General features: G+C 37.9%; 1 protein-coding gene across 32 annotated transcripts in view; it reads left to right on the plus strand.

Annotated features, from left to right (window-relative positions):
* Positions 1-18,345, plus strand: part of ERC1 (ELKS/RAB6-interacting/CAST family member 1) — a 518,863-nt gene that overhangs the window by 165,673 nt on the left and 334,845 nt on the right. For all 32 annotated transcript variants that reach the window (XR_013522487.1, XR_013522495.1, XR_013522490.1 and 29 more), the window contains 3 exons: positions 1,700-1,840; positions 3,392-3,532; positions 9,753-9,946. Coding sequence is in view for 16 of the 32 variants with exons in the window: in XM_078338382.1 (XP_078194508.1) it covers positions 1,700-1,840; positions 3,392-3,532; positions 9,753-9,946 (476 nt within the window). In the remaining 16 variants the exon portion in view is untranslated. The remainder of the gene's footprint in view (positions 1-1,699; positions 1,841-3,391; positions 3,533-9,752; positions 9,947-18,345) is intronic.

Raw genomic sequence — 18,345 nt, forward strand, 5'->3', positions numbered from 1 at the left:
AAAAGGGAAAAGAGCTACTGTATGCTATTGCTGACATATGTAGTGTGAAGGGAAAAGAAACTCCATTGAGTTGTGGCCAGTTTAAGCATCTGCTTCTAGGCAAGATGGACTCTACACTACAGAGCAGTGGCCACATTTTCTAAAGAATCAGCCAGATTTTCTCCATTTCCTATCTTCTGAAGAAAAAGAAAAAAATTTTAAATTTATATGGTCAACTAGAATTTGAGGATGTGGGAATAGCAGATATGATCATCAGACGCGATACATAATTAGTCCTCTTTTACTATCCCATTTTGGTACCTTGTATATTCCTGGATTTTAGTTATTAATACAATGTGCTTTCTAATTTTCTAGTCTTGACCTTGCTACCTTCTTTTACCTTTATAAACAAACTTAGTTTCTTTGTTTATTTATTTTTGAGACAGAGTTTCACTTTATTGCCCAGGCTGAAGTGCAGTAGTGGTGCTATCTCAGCTCACTGCATCCTCTGCCTTCCAGGTTCAAGCGATTCTCCTGCCTCAGCCTGTCGAGTAGCTGGGACTTCAGGCACCTGCCACCACGCCTGGCTGATTTTCATATTTCTTAGTAGAGACTAAAAAAATTTAGTCTCTATTAAAATTGGCCAGGCTGGTCTGGAACGCCTGACCTTGTGATTTGCCTGCTTCAGCCTCCCAAAGTGCTGGGATTACAGGTGTAAGCTACTGCCCCCAGCCAACAAACTTAGTTTTTTAGGAATGGTTGACTAAGGAAGTAGCCCAAACCTCTGATCAGTGTTAATGTCTTGGAAAGAGGTTTAGGGCATCTTCTTGGGTCATTGTAATTGGATTTTATTTTTTATGGGATGAGGGGGTCAATGTTCTTTAAGTCTCTTGGATTCAGAATGCTTCAGGCTGCCTGCCGGGATCGAGGCTTTATTCCTGAATATATTTAGAAATGGTACCCAAAAGTAAATTGCTCTTTTTTTTTTTTTCTTGAGACAGAGTCTCACTTTGTTGTCCGGGTTGGAGTGCAGTGGTGTGATCTTGTCGCACTGCAGATTCCACCTCCTGGGTTCAAGTGATTCTCTTGCCTCAGCCTCCCAAGTAGCTGGGATTACAAGCATGAGCCACCATGACCAACTAATATTTTGTAGAGACTTGGTTTCGCCATGTTGGCCAGACTGGTCTTGAATTCCTGACCTTCATGAGTATCTGCTCACAGAAAGTTCTGATGATTTATTTTTTCTTCTTTACCCTTCTTTATATTTTAAGCTCAAAATATCAAAATCTTTCCCATTGCCCCTTTGTTGATGTGTGAGTTGTGAGTTGTTTCCATTGCCTTATAGGCAACATGTGAATAATATATAGAGAAGAAATAGTTAATTATTTTGTTAGTTATTGTCCTTAGGGCATATATATAAGCTTTTAGTTACTTGGAAATTAAGTAAACGGAAATATTCCCAAAGAATACTTGAGCAATATCAAATACTAGTTGAGATCATAAGAAAAAAAAAGAAAAAACCTTGGGATTCAGTTGAATAAAGTTACATCCTTGTTATGGCAAGATGAATAAGAAGGATTCTTTAAAAAGTGGATTCTTTAAAAACTTACGATTGTCTTTTCAATATAGAAGTTTGAAATTTTATCAGCTAAAAGCAAAATTAAAGTCATATAAGTACAAAAAAGGAATTTCCTCACATGTTGATATATTCTCTCATCAGGAGCGGACAATTGAACGCTTAAAGGAGCAGAGGGACAGAGATGAGCGGGAGAAGCAAGAGGAAATTGATAACTACAAAAAAGATCTTAAAGACTTGAAGGAAAAAGTCAGCCTATTGCAAGGCGACCTTTCAGAGAAAGAGGTTAAGCTCACCAAAATATAGTTTGCTTAATCATTGCATTGTGTCTGTTTGTTGTTGGTGTTTATATAATGCATGTAAAAAAGTATTTGATGGAAAATTTTCTTAATATTCTTTTTAGTAGGCAAGCCAGGCCCAGTGCCATGTTTCCATGACTGTAATCCTAGCACTTTGGGAGGCTGAGGCAGGCAGATCACAAGGTCGGGAGATCAAGACCATCCTGGCTAACACAGTAAATCCCCATCTCTACTAAAAATACAAAATTTAGTTGGGCATGTTGGTGGGTGCCCGTAGTCCCAGCTACTTGGGAAGCTGAGACAGGAGAATCACTTGAACCCAGGAGGTGAAGGTTGCAGTAAGCTGAGATCACAACACTGCACCCCAGCCTAGGTGACAGAGCAAGACTTGTCTCAAAAAAAAAAAAAAAAATCTTTTAGCAAGATTTTTGTACCTTAGGGAATATTTCAGAAAGATTGGTTCATTCATTTTCTAAGTGTTACTATGTTTTGAGTTGTTTTTTTACTTGTTAATAGTATTTTTATAGACCCTAAAATAACTGAAGCTCAGATACATTTGGAGAAATGGTGTGCTAAAGATAAGAAAGCTGACAGATAAAAGCAAGATGCAAAAGGAAGAAATTTTATGTGTAGCAGCTATCAAAGAAAACAACAGCTATTAAATTAGGTGACTTAATATACTTTGATCTTGTTTTGGAGAATCCTGTTAATGTGACATAAATAGCAGAGATGCCTCATGCTATGTAATCAGATGATCATAATGCATGAGCTTTAGCATCTTTCTCTGGATTTTCTTTCTAATATCCTTAGGAAATGTTATGGAGGTTTAAATTCCTAATATAATTTTTCTTCTAATAGGGAAAAATGTGATTTTTTTTTTTTTTTTTAAAGAGACAGTGTCTTACTCTGTTGCCCAGGCTGGAGTGCAGTGGCATAATCACAGCTTACTGCAGCCATGAACTCCTGGGATTAAGGGATCCTTCTATTCAGTCTTCCAAGTACCTAGGACTGTATGTGTGCACTACCATGACAGCCTAAGTTAATTTTTTTTTCTTTTTCTTTCTTTTTTTTTTTTTGTGAAGACAGGGTCTTGCTATGTTTCCCAGGCTAGTCTTGAACTCCTGGCCTCAAGTGATCCCCCTACCTTGGCCTCCCAACATGCTGGGATTATAGGCATGGAAACACGGCATCTGGCTGAAAAATGTTTCAAGTTTAAGTTAATGTAGCCACTGAGGTGTGACCACTTAAATTTACAAAGCTTGATATACTTTTGTTTATTTTGTGAGAATCGGTATGTATTAACAGAACTCTTTAAATCACTGTTCAGTTGGAATTTCTTGAGAATCCATCTTATTTGTTAAGAGTTGAAAGCTAGAGCTAATACTGTTTCATATTTTCTGAATTATCTTGAAATGGAAATACATCAGTATTTGGTAATGGAAAGGAAATGACAGCCACCATGATAATAAATATAAAATTCAAAATTTCTATTTTTTTTATAGTTAGTTATTCTAGATGTGTGTGTTGCCTCTTTTAGGCTTCACTTTTGGATCTGAAAGAGCATGCTTCTTCTCTGGCATCCTCAGGACTGAAAAAGGACTCACGGCTTAAGACACTAGAGATTGCTTTGGAGCAGAAGAAGGAGGAGTGTCTGAAAATGGAATCACAATTGAAAAAGGTTAAAGAAAATTTTTTACATTTTTTTTGCTTTGCTTTAAGAGCATAGTAGATAACCTTAGGGTGTTTATAGGGAATAATTTACCAATGGAGTAATAATGCCCAAACTTTAAAATACCATATATGCCTGAATTAATTCTCTTAGTATTCTTATTCTACTTTATTTTATTCAAGATAATCCCCCAAATCATAGAAAATTGACAGTTCAGAGAAAGATAAAAATATGCAGCTCCCTTGTGGGTAAAATATGAGACCACAGTGTGAAAATCTCAATTACCTAATATTTTTCTTCCATTAGAATCAGGCTTCTACCAGGCGCAGAACTACAAAAAAGATCTTGATAACTACAAAAAAGATCTTAAAGACTTGAAGGAAAAAGTCAGCCTATTGCAAGGTGACCTTTCAGAGAAAGAGGTTAAGCTCACCAGAGTATAATTAGTTTGTTTGCTTAATCATTGCATTGTGTCTGTTTATTGTTGGTGTTTATATAATGCAGGTATTTTTCAGAAGAACAAGGCCTGTAAAAGGAAGGCTTAACTTTTTAACTCAGTATTTTAAGGATGATTATTCACTTGTTACGTCAGCTTCTTTTGTCCAAAGGTGATATTTTATGCAATTACAGGCTCATGCCTGTAATTCCAGCTTCTTGGGAGATTGAGGTGGGAGGATTACTTCATGCCAGGAGTTGGACACCAGCCTATGCCACAGAGTGAGACCCCATCTCTTAAAAACAGAAAAAAAGAATAAGTGAGAGCGTATTTGCTAATTTAACCTATGGAGTAAGATCTGAGACAGAACAGTTATTAAATATCCTCTTTCAGATTTTATCTCATTTTGGAGAATGTTAATTTCCTAGCATTTTTTAAAAGACAGGGTGCATATTGTCAGAAAGTTTTTTTTATTTGTTATACTTTTAATTTTTCATAGCAATTTATTTGGCCTAGAATTTTGTTATCTTTGCCTTCTACATTAGGGTTTTTTTTTTTTTTGCTTTACAGTTTCTTTGTAGATTTATGTGAAGGACTATTTGGCTTATTTTCTTCTTGGAAACTATTACTTGTGTATTATTAGTGTTCTAATATATATTTATTCAAAACCCTGTGCTTATCATTGAAATTTTTAAAGTAAGATTTATTCTCTGTTTTGTTTGGAGTAGGAAATGACTGGTCTTGAGGTAATGATAATTGAAGTCATTTTTGACCTTTTTTATAGCTTAAGAATTTTTATCCTGTATCTGAATGTTGGCATTCTGTGTCTTCAACATGAGATAATATCCTCAGAATTTATTAAGGAAAGGATTGAAACTCAGCTTTTGAGTTATCAAATTCTTTTTGTCTTTCTTCTTTTTTAGAGATGGGTCTTGGTCTGTTGTTGAGTCTGGAGTGCAGTGGTGTAAGCATAGTTTGCTGTAACTTCAGACTTATGGGTTTAAGTGATCTTCCTGCCTTAGCCTCCTGAAGAGTTGGGACTACAGACCCATGCCACAACACTTGGCTAAGTTACAAAAAAAAATTTTTTTTTTTTAACAGAGGGGTCTTGCCTTGTTGCCTAGGCTGGTCTCAAACCCCTGCCTCAAAAGATCCTTCTCTCTTGGCCTTCCAGAGTACTGGCAGCAAGGCCACTATGCTCAGCCTTGAGTTACAGAATTTTTAAACTGCTTAATTCTTTTTTTTTTCTTGCTAGGGTGAAATCTTTATTTCTAGACTCTGATTTTTTTTTTGTTGAACCTTTTTTCACCATATTTTTTAACCGTTTATTTTCTTTCCCTTGATTATCCTACTCTTAAACCATTTTCTCTACTTTTCTTTCTTCTTTTCTGCCCGATGCTTCTGTCTTTAGCATCCTATAGTAGTGTGGGGCCACTCATCCAAGCCAGTCAATGAGCTAGCCAAGTGGTATATAAAGTCCCAGTTGCAGTTTTTTCTGGCTTTTGTGGGAATGACATTTTTATCACCTGATAGATAAATGAATATATTTAACCTTCTCATCTCTCCCTTCCTGAAATAGGAACTCTATTGATTTTTTAAATGATTTTTTAAAAAAATTATTCCTCTCTGAAGTATATTGAGGTTAATACAAAATAGAAACGTTTCTCTTAGACCAAAATTTTTCCTCATACTTTGGAAAGTGTTTGCATTTCTGCTGCCTTTGCTTTGTTTTGTTCTTAGTGAGTTAATTCATTCAGGACTGCTTCTCTTTCCTTTTATTTCCACCATGTTGTGGCTTTTAGCTACACCAGTTTAGGGTACAGTTTTGCCAACACATTAAAATATATATCTGCCAGTAGAGTCTTTTATAAAGGCCATGCTTAATAACTGCATTTTGACAAATGATGACACCTGAAACAAAAGAAATTGGTAGAGAACTTAATCTGGAAAGTACCTCTGTTGCTTCCGCAAAGCATTTAACAAAATGTACATAAATGTTTCTCTTTTACTTTAGGTACTTTGAATCAGAGATTTCCTAAGTATATATATTTACCCCTTTAATATTTTTTGAAACCATTTTAAGGGACTAAATATGTTTTGTTTTTTATTGAATGAAGAAAAAAAAACTTGTCTTAGTCTTTACTTTCTCATTAAATAGGTTATGTGGTAAAAATGTTGATTTCTATGGGAATACGATTATCTGCATGGTTTTGTAATCTTACATGTTTTACTATGACATGTATGAAATACAAAACAAAATCTTTGCCTCCAGTGTGTGAGTATTACAGTTTTAATAATGTAAAAGGTAGGTATTTTTCAGAACAAGGCCTGTGGATGGAAGACTTAACTTTAACTCAGTATTTTAAGGATGGTTATTCACTGTTAGGTTAGCTTCTTTTGTCCAAAGGTGATATTTTACACAAATATTTAATATTGTTATTTCACTGAAGTTTGTAGCTTTTGCTTCTGAATGTTCTTGACCTCACATTCTAAAAGCAAAGTGTATAGATTATCTGCATTTTTAAAACATAGGTTAATGTACAGTTAGAACTTAATGGGTAAGAAAGGGGAGAAGAGAATGAAGCCATGAAATGAAATAACTTCATCCAGAAAATACCTTTCATACTGATGCTGTGATAAGTGACTCTATGCACAGAAGAAATGCTTCCATCTTGAATTAAATGTCATATTCCACAATTTAGAAATCCATTTTATTTTTATTTACTTTTTTGTGACAGAGTCTCGCTCTGTTACTCAGGCTGGAATGCAGTGGCATGATCTTGACTCACTGAAGTCTTCACCTCCTGGGTTTAAGCAATTCTCATGCCTCACCCTCCCAAGTAGTTGGGATTACATGTGGGCGCTACCACGCCCGGCTAATTTTTGTACTTTTTAGTTTTGCCATGTTGGCCAGGCTGGTCTCAAACTCCTGGCCTCAGGTGATCCACCCACCTTGGCCTCCCAAAATGGTGGGATTACAGGCGTGAGCCACTGTACTTGGCCTAGAAATACATTTTAAAGGGATGTTTATAACACTGATTTGAAAAATGTACCTTTTTTGGAGTTTGTATTGTAATTTATAAAGTTGTAAGGATCTTTAAGGTGGTTTAAAATTCATAGAATTTTATTTAAAAGCACAAATTAACTCAGCAAGAGTTTAGATGTAAACTACTCTGATACAGAATTTGTTGTCATAAGGGAAGGGAAGGTTTATAGTATCTTTGATTTTCTTTTCTAGTTTGATTTATTTTGTCTTTAAAGATTGTCATTTAATATTTTATTATCTTTATTGTTATTATTTTATCATTTTTTTGTAGAGGCAAGGTCCCACTATGTTGCCCTGGCAGATCTTGAGCTCCCTGGGCTCAAGCAGTTCTCCACCTTAGCTTCCCAAAGTGCTGGGATTAGAGGCGTGAACCACTACACCTGGCCTCATTCCATATTCTCAATCATCTTCCGGGCTACATTTAGTCTTACATTTATATTTAATTACTGATTAATATCTCTTCTTCCCATTTTTTCTTTTCCTACCGTTTAGGCCTATGGGCTGTTTTACATCAAATGGAAACTAGCCCACTGCTTTTTGCATATTCATTTTTTCTACAAATAATTGAGTTTTTACTCTGTCAGTTACTACACTGGGCACTGATGATATAATGGTGAACAAGACATACCTGTCCCTTGACTCATATAATTTATAGCCTCTATCAGGAAGATAGACACTTAAGAAGGTAATTGTAGAAAATCACATGGTGTGAGGTAAGCTTATATCAAAGAAAACTAACCTAGGTCAAGGTCATGGAATACCTCCTAACAGAAGTGACCCTTTCTAAGCTGAGACCTCAAAGTAAGGACTCACCAGCATGTATGAAGACCCAGAATGCTGATATGTAGTAGTTATATTTGAGAAGTTATTAATAATACATTTATAATAAATTAATAGGAATCAGCATTATCTCAGTGACACTAAATGGCAGCTGGCCTTCACGTTTGTTTACACAGTCATCTTTTGTGCCCCTACATCAAGTCTCCTTTTATTGCCTATTTCATCACCTTCTTTCTTTGTGGATACTGAGAATTTTCTCAGCTTTTGTTTGCATCTTCAGTCTGTTCCCTTTTTTGTCCCCTCCCTTTATGTGTAATATGATCAGCTTTCTATTGAAATAGCTCCTGATCTTGCTATTCCTTATACTCTCTTCCCTCTCTGCTTTTCTATTAGATGTATTGTATTTATAGCTGCCTTCTGCCCATGGAAGATTGACTGCTACAGGAGTTTCTCTTCTGCAATTAACAACTCAAAAGCTGGCAAACCATGTGAAACAAGTGATTTTAGACATTGGATAGCATTCAGTGCAGAACAGTGATCTCTTCTTTTTTTTTGCCAATGAGTTTGAGCTTATGAGGTTACTCAGGTTAGCCTTGAACTGATGACCTCGCCTTCGCGAGCGCCATGACCTCTGGCGGGAGCCACTTTGGACCCCAGTGATCTCTTCTTACCTTCCAAACTTACATATGATTTTTGTTTCTTAAAATATACTTCATATGTTTATCAAGGTTAAGGGTTAGGGAAGTCTGTATTTAAGACAGATAAAAGGTTTTTTTTTTCTACATGTGTGAAGCCTTAAACAAATGAACTTGAGAAAGGACTTATCTTAAAAGTATAGCTGTTACTTTCACCAAGCGTTTAGCACAATTTACACAAACATTTCTCATTTATTCAAGGTACTTTGCTTCAGAGCTTTCTGAAATATTTCCTAAGAATATATATTTTCTCCTTTAATATTTTTTCAAACCATTTTAAGGGACTAAATATATTCTGTGGTCTATTGAATAAGAAAAAACAGCTTTTGTCTTCTCATTAAATGCATTCTGCATTCCAGAAGAAAAGTAAGGTGTTGAAAATTAGTTTGTAATTATTGAAACTGACTTGTATTCCAAAATGCATTAACAATATTAGTTGATTTTTATAATAGGATCCTGAAGAAAACTTTTTTTCTCAGATCTTAGTATGGTTCTTTAAAAAAATTTTTTTAAATATATATTTTTTCTAATAGTGATGGGGCCTTGCTGTGTTACCTAGGCTGGTCTTCAACTTGTGGGCCTCCCTTTAGTGCTGGGATTATAGGCTCAAGCCACTGAGTCCAGCCTTAAGTCTGGTTCTTGATTTCTGAGTTCATTTGTTTCTTCCATATTATTTTGTAAATTCTCTAATCCTTGCTTGAGGGAGGAACCTGTGTGGTGGTGGTAGCAGCTATTTTCTTAATCTAACTCGCATTTTTATGGCATCACACTCACAGTATCTGTATGGTTCTAGATGTCCAAGGCTATGTGATTCACACAAGTTAGGTAAAGCAGCATATAGGAGATGGAAATGGAAGTTAGTCTAGTGGGAATTAGGTCTCTGTACTGGTCCGGCTATAAGATCAGCAGTGAGTCCCTGGTGTTGCCTTTTGATATTATCTTGGAGAGATCAGTAGCAGTCCAATGACTTGTTAGTTTGTCTCACTAAATTCTGAAGCATCTTTTGGCTTATGATGATTTTTAATCTAATAATATTCAGAGATGTATTATTTAAAACAACTAATCTATTTGGAACATAAGATAATTCTCCATTTATTACTAATATTTTTCTGTATAATACTTAAGCAGATAAAAACCTTATAAATTGCAGACTAGCTGTTAGATATTTGATAATACGGTTCTTAAATTGGAATATAAATAGTTATTTGGGACACGGTTTGCCCATTGCCAGCTGTGTGTGTCTGATAGGATTGAAATGCTCTTCTTTGTTAGGCACATGAGGCAGCATTGGAAGCCAGGGCCAGTCCAGAGATGAGTGACCGAATACAGCACTTGGAGAGAGAGATCACCAGGTATAAAGATGAATCTAGCAAGGCCCAGGCAGAAGTTGATCGACTCTTAGAAATCTTGAAGGAGGTGGAAAATGAGAAGAATGACAAAGATAAGAAGATAGCTGAATTGGAAAGGTAAGAAAGGGAAGCTGACTGGGACTCATGAGGTTAAAGTATGGTTTTAAAAGTATATGCTTTTGGGGATATACTTTTTCAATGTATCTGACTCTGAATTTAGGTTCTTGAGGCTTAGCTATTAGCTGCCTTTTTTCTAGGTCAGTGTACATTCTTTGTTGCAGTATCTAAAAGGAACATAGAATGGGAGTAAATTGGGAAGCTATGGACGGCAACATCATTGATTGGCAAAAGAGAAAGTATTCATCAATTTAAAATTAGTGTTTTTACTGGCAAATCAAGAGAGGACAAATGTCTACTTTTTAATTTCTTCATATAATGAAAAAATGATCCGCAAGCATAAGGAGTTAATCTTTTATCACTGATTGAGACCTTCATTGTTGAGCTTACGCTCCTTTGGGATTTTTAGACTTTTCACAATTTTTATTGTTGAAAAGCAAGCTGTTACGTCAGTGCATTAGATCAAAATTAGGAGGAGAGACACTTTAGGGACAATTTTGGAGCCTTGGATGTGTTTTTTATGAAGCTGTCTCTTACTTGGAATTCTTCAAAATATTCTGTGTTTGAACAAATCTAGGCAGACAGGTATCTTTCTTAGAAGTTTTTTGGTGTTTTTTCTTATTATTTTATGCTAAAGGTCAAGCATGTGCCTCTTCACCTCTTCTTTGACACCATTTATTTAACGTAAATTTAAAAGTGTGCAGAAATAGCTCTGCTGGTAGAACTTTGTTAATTACATATATTCTGAACAGACAGAAGGGTGTCACTAATCTATGTGGCCGTTTGGGGACTGATCCTTAAGAATTTTTTTTTTCCATGCTCTTGAAGGCTGAGAAGTATTAGAGTACTTCCATAAATTTTTTACTAAGTTTGAAGTTTTGAGTTGACTTGATATGGTCTTCTGAAGTTATTTTTTTCCCATTCTGCAGTCATACAGTTTTAATTTTCAAGAAACCAAAACTAGGCTGGGCGCAGTGGCTCAGGTCTGCAATCCCAGCACTTTGGGAGGCTGAGGCGGGTGGATCACCTGAGGTCAGGAGTTTGAGACCAGTCTGACCAACATAGAGAACCCTCGTCTCTACTAAAAATACAAAAATTAGCTGCGCATGGTGGCAGGCGCCTGTAATCTCAGCTACTCAGGAGGCTGAAACAGGAGAATTGCTTGAATCCGGGAGGCAGAGGTTGCAGTGAGCTGAGCTCACACCACTGCACTCCAGCCTGGGCGACAAGAGCGAGACTCCGTCTCAGAAACAAACAAAAAAAAGAAACCAAAACTATAAAGTCTAACCTTCACAGCCCTTCACTGTACGGAAAGTGTAAATTACATGGGCTGATTACCTGCTCACCAAAATACGAAGGATCTTATTTTGGAATTAACTCTACTCATTTTCTTCAGTTCTGGATAAGATACATGGATAAAATTCTTTAAATCGGAATTTTAAAATTACCATCGCTTCAAGATTTGATTATGTGCATTTTTTATATCTTCATATCTGAACTGCACTCTCCCCCACAACACACACATGCATGCATGTGTATATACGCTCTCACCCCTTACATACTTATGTGAATACATGCCTCTCTTGGCTTTTGGAAAGGCCTAAAATCTGCAACAGTACTGCATAGATACTAAAAATATAGTGCTTTTGATTGATTAGCAACTTTCCACTAAATATATTTCACTAAAGAAATTCCTTGAATAAGTTTTATTTATGGTTTGATTTCTTGTATTAGAAGTCTACATTTGTAATTATTGTTTGCTATTCCAGGCAGCTTGCTTGAAAACGTTTTTTATTCATTTTGGGTGCCAATATTGATTTTGGGAGATGGATGTGAACAGGAGATTAAGAAATAGGACTAAGTCTGTATTTGATATCCAAAGCGCACCAAATAGCAACTTTTATTAGCCACTATATTTCTCACATTTTTAGAAAGAGTTGTAAATGATCTATTCTTTCCATAGAATGTAACTGTTTCAAAAGTTGGAAAAAGCACTTTACAGTTCTGTCCTCTGGCTCTATAGCATTATAATTTTGTTTTAGGATTTAACACAGTTTCTTGGCTACCGGTTAAAAAAAAAAAAAAAGGGGGAAACAGCTTTCATAACTCATCTTTTGCTACCAGCTTTGAATTTGTGACTTGGTAACACAGTTTAAGATGTTGAATAAACGGTAGAATCATAGAATTTGCGAAAGTGATCTAGCATAGCATTTTATGAAAGAGGAAACCGAGACCCAAAGAAGTTATCCCTGAAGTGACACAGTGGGGTTTGTAAATTCCAATTCAATTTTCTTTCTGTTCTGCCAAGGTTAGTTATGTTCTTTTTGGACTTCTTGGCAACTGTTATTTGAAGGCTTCTTACCCTTAGGTGATTTATTCTTTTACCCCTTCTAGACCCAATGTCTTAAGCAGAAGTGGCTATATTTAGTATTATGGCTTGCTTACAAACTAAGGTAGATTTTAGTTTCACTTATGCCCTTGAATGCCATTTTTATAAACTGAGCTCTTCTTATTTGAGGAGATAATCAGGGCATTCTGTGTCAAAGACAGTTGGAATTGTGTTATGCCTCTTGTTCCCAGATTTAGTTCTGATTTGCATGTGTGCGGCTTCTGTGTTTCTTACTAACCATTTGCTTCTTATGTTGTCATTCCACTATTTTCTATGTGTGTGTCTGACTCCCTGTAATTTATCATTTGACTTTTTTCATCTTTCTTTTTGTCTTATCATGGTCCTGTTCCATTGGGGTTTTTGGTGTCTGTGTGTTTATATGTGTATGTTCCTTCTGCCCCTTGGCCAGGCTGTTTCTCAGAAAGCCAATCTCTCGCAAATTGTACCCTCCGCACCAAGTTTCTGTCCCTCTACCATCAGGGGGTTTTGTTGTGGAATTCCTGGGAAAGTGAGTATTATATAAGGCTACAGTCTTACACTAGAGTGAATTGCTGCTGCTGCTCTTGCTACTGCTGGGGCTTGCTTGGAATTTAGCTTGATCAGAATTAAATAACAGCTGATTTTATGTCAAGTTGAACTGTACCTCTTTAGGTACCCTGATTTTTGATAAAAATCAGTCTGTGGTCGTTCTGGTACAGTTCTGATATTGCTAGCTGTGATTGTTTTCATCTTTGTTTCTAGCCCATCTTTTATTTAGTTGTTCTTATGCTGGAATACTCTTTAAATAGTTCCTTCACTAATGTAACTGTAGTGCCACACTGTAGATTCAGCATGTAGAATTAATGTCTTAAGGATGTTCAGCAATCTACTAAGTGCAAAAAGCAGACTGTTACAATAATTGAACTCAAGAAACTCCTTAGTATTTTTTTCATTTTATAGTGCTTCTTATATATTAAATATATCTCCAATATTAAATGTTCAGATTATATTATGAAGGATTCTCAGGCTTGTTCTTTGTGATCTAAAGAAATAAATGAATAGTTTCTTCCCATGTTGGCTGTTATGGAAAATAGTAGTTCTTGTCAGAAGATGATTTAGTGTTATACTACACTGTTGACCCACTGCAATTTTAAATGGAGGATTGGGCAAGCCCACTAATACATCTGTAAATACAAAATATTTTCCCCAATTAAATCTAAGAAGTAGTACTTATAAATTTATATTCCATACTGTGGTGCATATTAGTTGGAATTCACTGAGAAGCAGAATTAGTAGGGTATACACACACACACACACACACACACACACACACACACAGAGAAATACATATATATACACACACACAGTCATATACAGACACACACAGAAGCATACATATCTACATATATTAATATATTTATTACAGAGAATAAAGGCTTAAAAAATCGTGGGGTTGGCCAGGCAAGACTGAAATCCCTGTGGAAGGCTGTCAGGAAGAGATGATCATGAGCAGGATGGAATCTTGCAGGCACAGCCAAAGCTGTGGTCCACAGGCAGAATTTCTTTTCTTTCCTGGGAAAACCTCATCCCTGTTTTTAAATTTTTTCCAAAGGATTCATTTATGCCTATTGGGATTATCTAGGATAGTCTTCCTTACTTAAATTGATTAGAGGCTTTAATTATGTTAGCAAAATACCTTCACAAGCACCATGTAGACTAATATTTGATGGAGTAACTGGGCACTGTAGTATAGCCAAGTTAATATTTCAAAAAAGTCATCATCAAATGGTGATGGTTCTGGATACTATAGAAAAAACAAACCAGAGCTTGAAAAGTCATTAGAAAAGTAGGTAAATTTAGATTAGCCTCAGGAACCCTGAATGTAACTGAGAATTTCTCTCCTAAAAGGAGCATATTAGAGTTTTGATTTAGATTAATAATGAGTGGGATTTTCTTTGGTATAATTTTTTTAGATTTTTTTTTTTTATTGTACTTTAGGTTCTGGGGTACATGTGCAGAGCATGCAGGATTGTTGCATAGGTACATATATGACAATGTGGTTTGCTGCCTATCCATCCCCCCGTTACCTATATCTGGCATTTCTCCCCATGTTATCCCTCCCAAACCTCCCTGCCCCCTGCTGTCCCTCCTCTAGACCCCCCCCAACAGACCCCAGTGTGTGATGCTCCCCTCCCTTTGTCCATGTGTTCTCATTGTTCAACACCTGCCTGTGAGTGAGAACATCTGGTGTTTCATTTTCTGTTCTTGTGTCAGTTTGCTGAGAATGATGGTTTCCAGATTCATCCATGACCCTACAAAGAACACAAACTCATCATTTTTCAAGGCTGCATACTATTCCATGGTGTATGTGTGCCACATTTTCCTCGTCCAGTCTATCATCAATGGGCATTTCGGTTGGTTCCAGGTCTTTCTGTTGTAAACAGTGCCACAATGAACATACGTGTGCATGTGTCTTTATAATAGAACAATTTATAATCCTTTGGGTATATACCCAGTAATGGGATTGCTGGGTCAAATGGAATTTCTATTTCTAGGTCTTTGAGGAATTGCCACACCGTCTTCCACAATGGTTGAACTAGTTTACACTCCCACCAACAGTGTAAAAGTGCTCCTATTTCTCCACATCCTCTCCAGCATCTGTTATCTCCAGATTTTTTAATGATCACCATTCTAACTGGCGCGAGATAGTATCGTCCTTCATCCCTTTATTTTGAGCCTGTGTGTTCTTGTATATGAGATGATTTCTGAATATAGCACACTGATGACTTTTGACTTTTTATCCAGTTTGCCAGTCTGTGTCTTTTAATTGGGGCTTTTAGCCCATTTACATTTAAGGTTAATATTGTTATGTGTGAATTTGATCCTGCCATTTTGATGCTAGCTGGTATGTTTTGCCCATTAGTTGACGCATTTTCTTCATTGTGTTGATGGTCTTTACCTTTTGGTAGATTTTTGGAGTGGCTAGTACTGGTTGTTCCTTTCTATGTTTAGTGCTTCTTTTGGGAGCTCTTGTAAGGCAGGCCTGGTGGTGACAAAATCTCCATGCAATTGCTTGCTTATAAAGGATTTATTTCTTCTTTGCTTATGAAGCTTAGTTTGGCTGGATATGAAATTCTAGATGGAAAGTTCTTTTCTTTAAGGATGTTGAATATTGGCCCCCACTCTCTTCTGGCTTGTAGGGTTTCTGCCAAGAGATCCATTGTTAGTCTGATGAGCTTCCCTTTGTGGATAACCCCACCTTTCTCTCTGGCTGTCCTTAGCATTTTCTCCATCATTTCAACCCTAGTGAATCTGACGATTATGTGTCTTGGGGTTGCTCTTTTTGAGGAACATCTTTGTGGTGTTCTCTGTATTTCCTGGATTTGAATGTTGGCCTGCCTTGCTAGGTTGGGGAAGTTCTCCTGGATAAAATCCTGAAGAGTGTTTTTCAGCTTGGATTCATTCTCCGTCACATTCAGGTACACCTATCAAAGTGGATTAGGTCTTTTCACATAATCCCACATTTCTTGGAGGCTTTGTTCATTTCTTTTCACTCTTTCTCTCTAATCTTGCTGTCTCGTTTTATTTCATTAAGTTGCTCTTTCTCTGATATCCTTTCTTCTGCTTGATTGATTTGGCTCCTGAAACTTGTGTATGGTTCATGAAGTTCTTGTGCTGTTTTTAAATTCTATCAAGTCATTTATGTTTTTCTCTAAACTGGTTATTCTTGTTAGCATTTTGTCAAACCTTTTTTCAAGGTTCTTAGTTTCTTTGTATTGCGTTAGAACATGTTCCTTTAGCTCAGAGAAGTTTGTTATTACTCAGTTTCTGAAGCCTGCTTCTGTCAGTTCATCAAGCTAATTCTCCGTCCAGTTTTGGTCCCTTGCTCGTGAGGAGTTGTGATCCCTTGGAGGAGGAGAGGCACTCTGGTTTTTGGTGATTTCATCCTTTTTGTGCTGGTTTCTTCCCATCTTCGTGGATTTATCTACCTTTGGTCTTCAAAGTTGGTGGCTTTCAGATGGCGTCTCTGAGTGGACGTCCTTTCTGTTCATGTTGAAGCTATGTATTTCTGTTTTTTAGTTTTCCTTCTAACAGTCAGGCCTCTCTGCTGCAGGGCTGCTGGAGGTCCACTCTAGGAATCACCCACAGGGGCTGCAGAGCAGCAAGGGTTGCTGCCTTTTCCTTCCTCTGGTAGCTTCGTCCCAGAAGGGTACCTGCCAGATGTCAGCCAGACATCAGCCAGAGCTCTCTTGTATGAGGTGGCTCATAGGGATATATGGGGGTCAGGGAGCCACTTGAGGAGGCAGTCTGTCCCTTATCAGAGCTCAAGTGTGCTGATAGCTCTGTTGCTCCCTTCAGAGCTGCTGGGCAGGGACATTTAATCCTCCTGCAGCGGAACTCACATGGCTCCTTTTCCCAGTGGCCCTTTTTCCAGAGATGCCCTGCCCAGCAAGGAGGGAGTTTAGTCACTGTCTGCCTGCTGAGGCGTTGCGGACCTGCCATAGGCTCCACCCGGCTATGGCCTAAATTTCCTTTTGTTTTTGTTTACACAGGTAAGGTTAGAATTGCCTCAGTAATGGTGGACTGCCTCGGTAATGTCAGAAGTCCTAACCGCCACCCAGGTGACTGTCCCAGTTGAAGCTCAAACTGCTGTGCTAGCTGTGAAAATCCCAAGCCGGTGGGTTTCAGTTTGCTGGTCTCTGAGCGTGGGACCTGCTGAGCCAGATAATCTGGCTCTCGCCTTCAGCCCCCTTTCTCTCAGGGATATGGGCAGCCCTGAGTGCCCGCCAAAACAGCTACTGAGATTTGTGCTGCAAACTTGCAGTGCCGGCTGAAGTGGCCACCCATATTTGCGCTGGAAACCCGTGCTGTCTGTCAGCCTGTAGGGAATCTCCTGGTCTGTGGGCTGCAAAGACTGCAGGAGATGCGCAGCATTCGAACCACAGTGCTGGAGTGGCTGGAAAAGTCCCAGTGGCGTCCGTTGGGTAGACGGGAGGTCCTTTAGCCTGCTGCACTTCCTGGGTGAGGCAGCGCACCACCTTGCCTCGGTTTGCCCTCCTTGGGCTATACCCACTGTCCAACCGGTCCCATTGAGATGAACCTGGTACCTTTGTTGGAAATGTGGAGATCACAGTGCCTTCTGTTTTGCTCTTGCTGGGAACTGTGCTCTGGAGCTATTCCTATTCAGCCATCTTGGCAGAAGTCCCCATTTTGGTTCTTTTAAAATAAGGTGGTAGTTTGAAGGTAACAGTTAAACCAGTCATAGATTGTTCTGCTATGCCATTCTTTTCAGATCAGCTCACGCAGGTGTCAATCCTACCTGTTCTTTGTTTTAGTCCTCTTTATTTTGCTTTGTCTCTGCTTCTACCTCACGCCCCACCCTAATGCCTGGAACAAATCTCACCCCTTCATCTTTTGAGAGGAATACATATAGCAGATTTTTGCCCCCAACTAGGCAACTACTTTAAAGTGGGATACATTTTGAATTTAAGAAAGATATCCCAAAATTTTATGCAATTTGTTATATTTTTTCATTTTAGCTACCCCTTCTATATCATGACTTTTTGGATTGGGGGGTAGGTGTTGGAAAGGTTTTTTTATATAGGTTTTTTCTTTTAGACAGAATCTTAACCCCGTTGCCCAGGATGGAGTGTAGTGGGGTGATCACAGCTCACTATAGCCCAGACCTCCCAGGCTCAAGCGATTCTCCCACCTCAGTGTTTTGAGTAGGTGGGACCACAGACACACACCACCATGCCCAGCTAATTGTTTAATTTTTTGTAGGGATAGTGGCTCACTATGCTGCCCAGGCTGGTCTTGAACTCCTGGGCTCAAGTGATCTCCCTGCCTCAGCCTCCCAAAGTGCTGGAATTACAGGCATGAGCCACCACACCTGGGGCCAGGGAGGGTAGAGAGAGAGAGCAAGAGAGAGAAGTTTTAGAGAGAGAGGTTTTAGAGAGAGACAGAGGTTTGAGAGAGAGAGAGAGCACACGAGAGAGAGACAGACAGACAGAGACAGAGAGAGGTTTTT

Source organism: Callithrix jacchus, chromosome 9 (assembly GCF_049354715.1).
Source record: "Callithrix jacchus isolate 240 chromosome 9, calJac240_pri, whole genome shotgun sequence".
Classification (NCBI taxonomy): domain Eukaryota; kingdom Metazoa; phylum Chordata; class Mammalia; order Primates; family Cebidae; genus Callithrix; species Callithrix jacchus.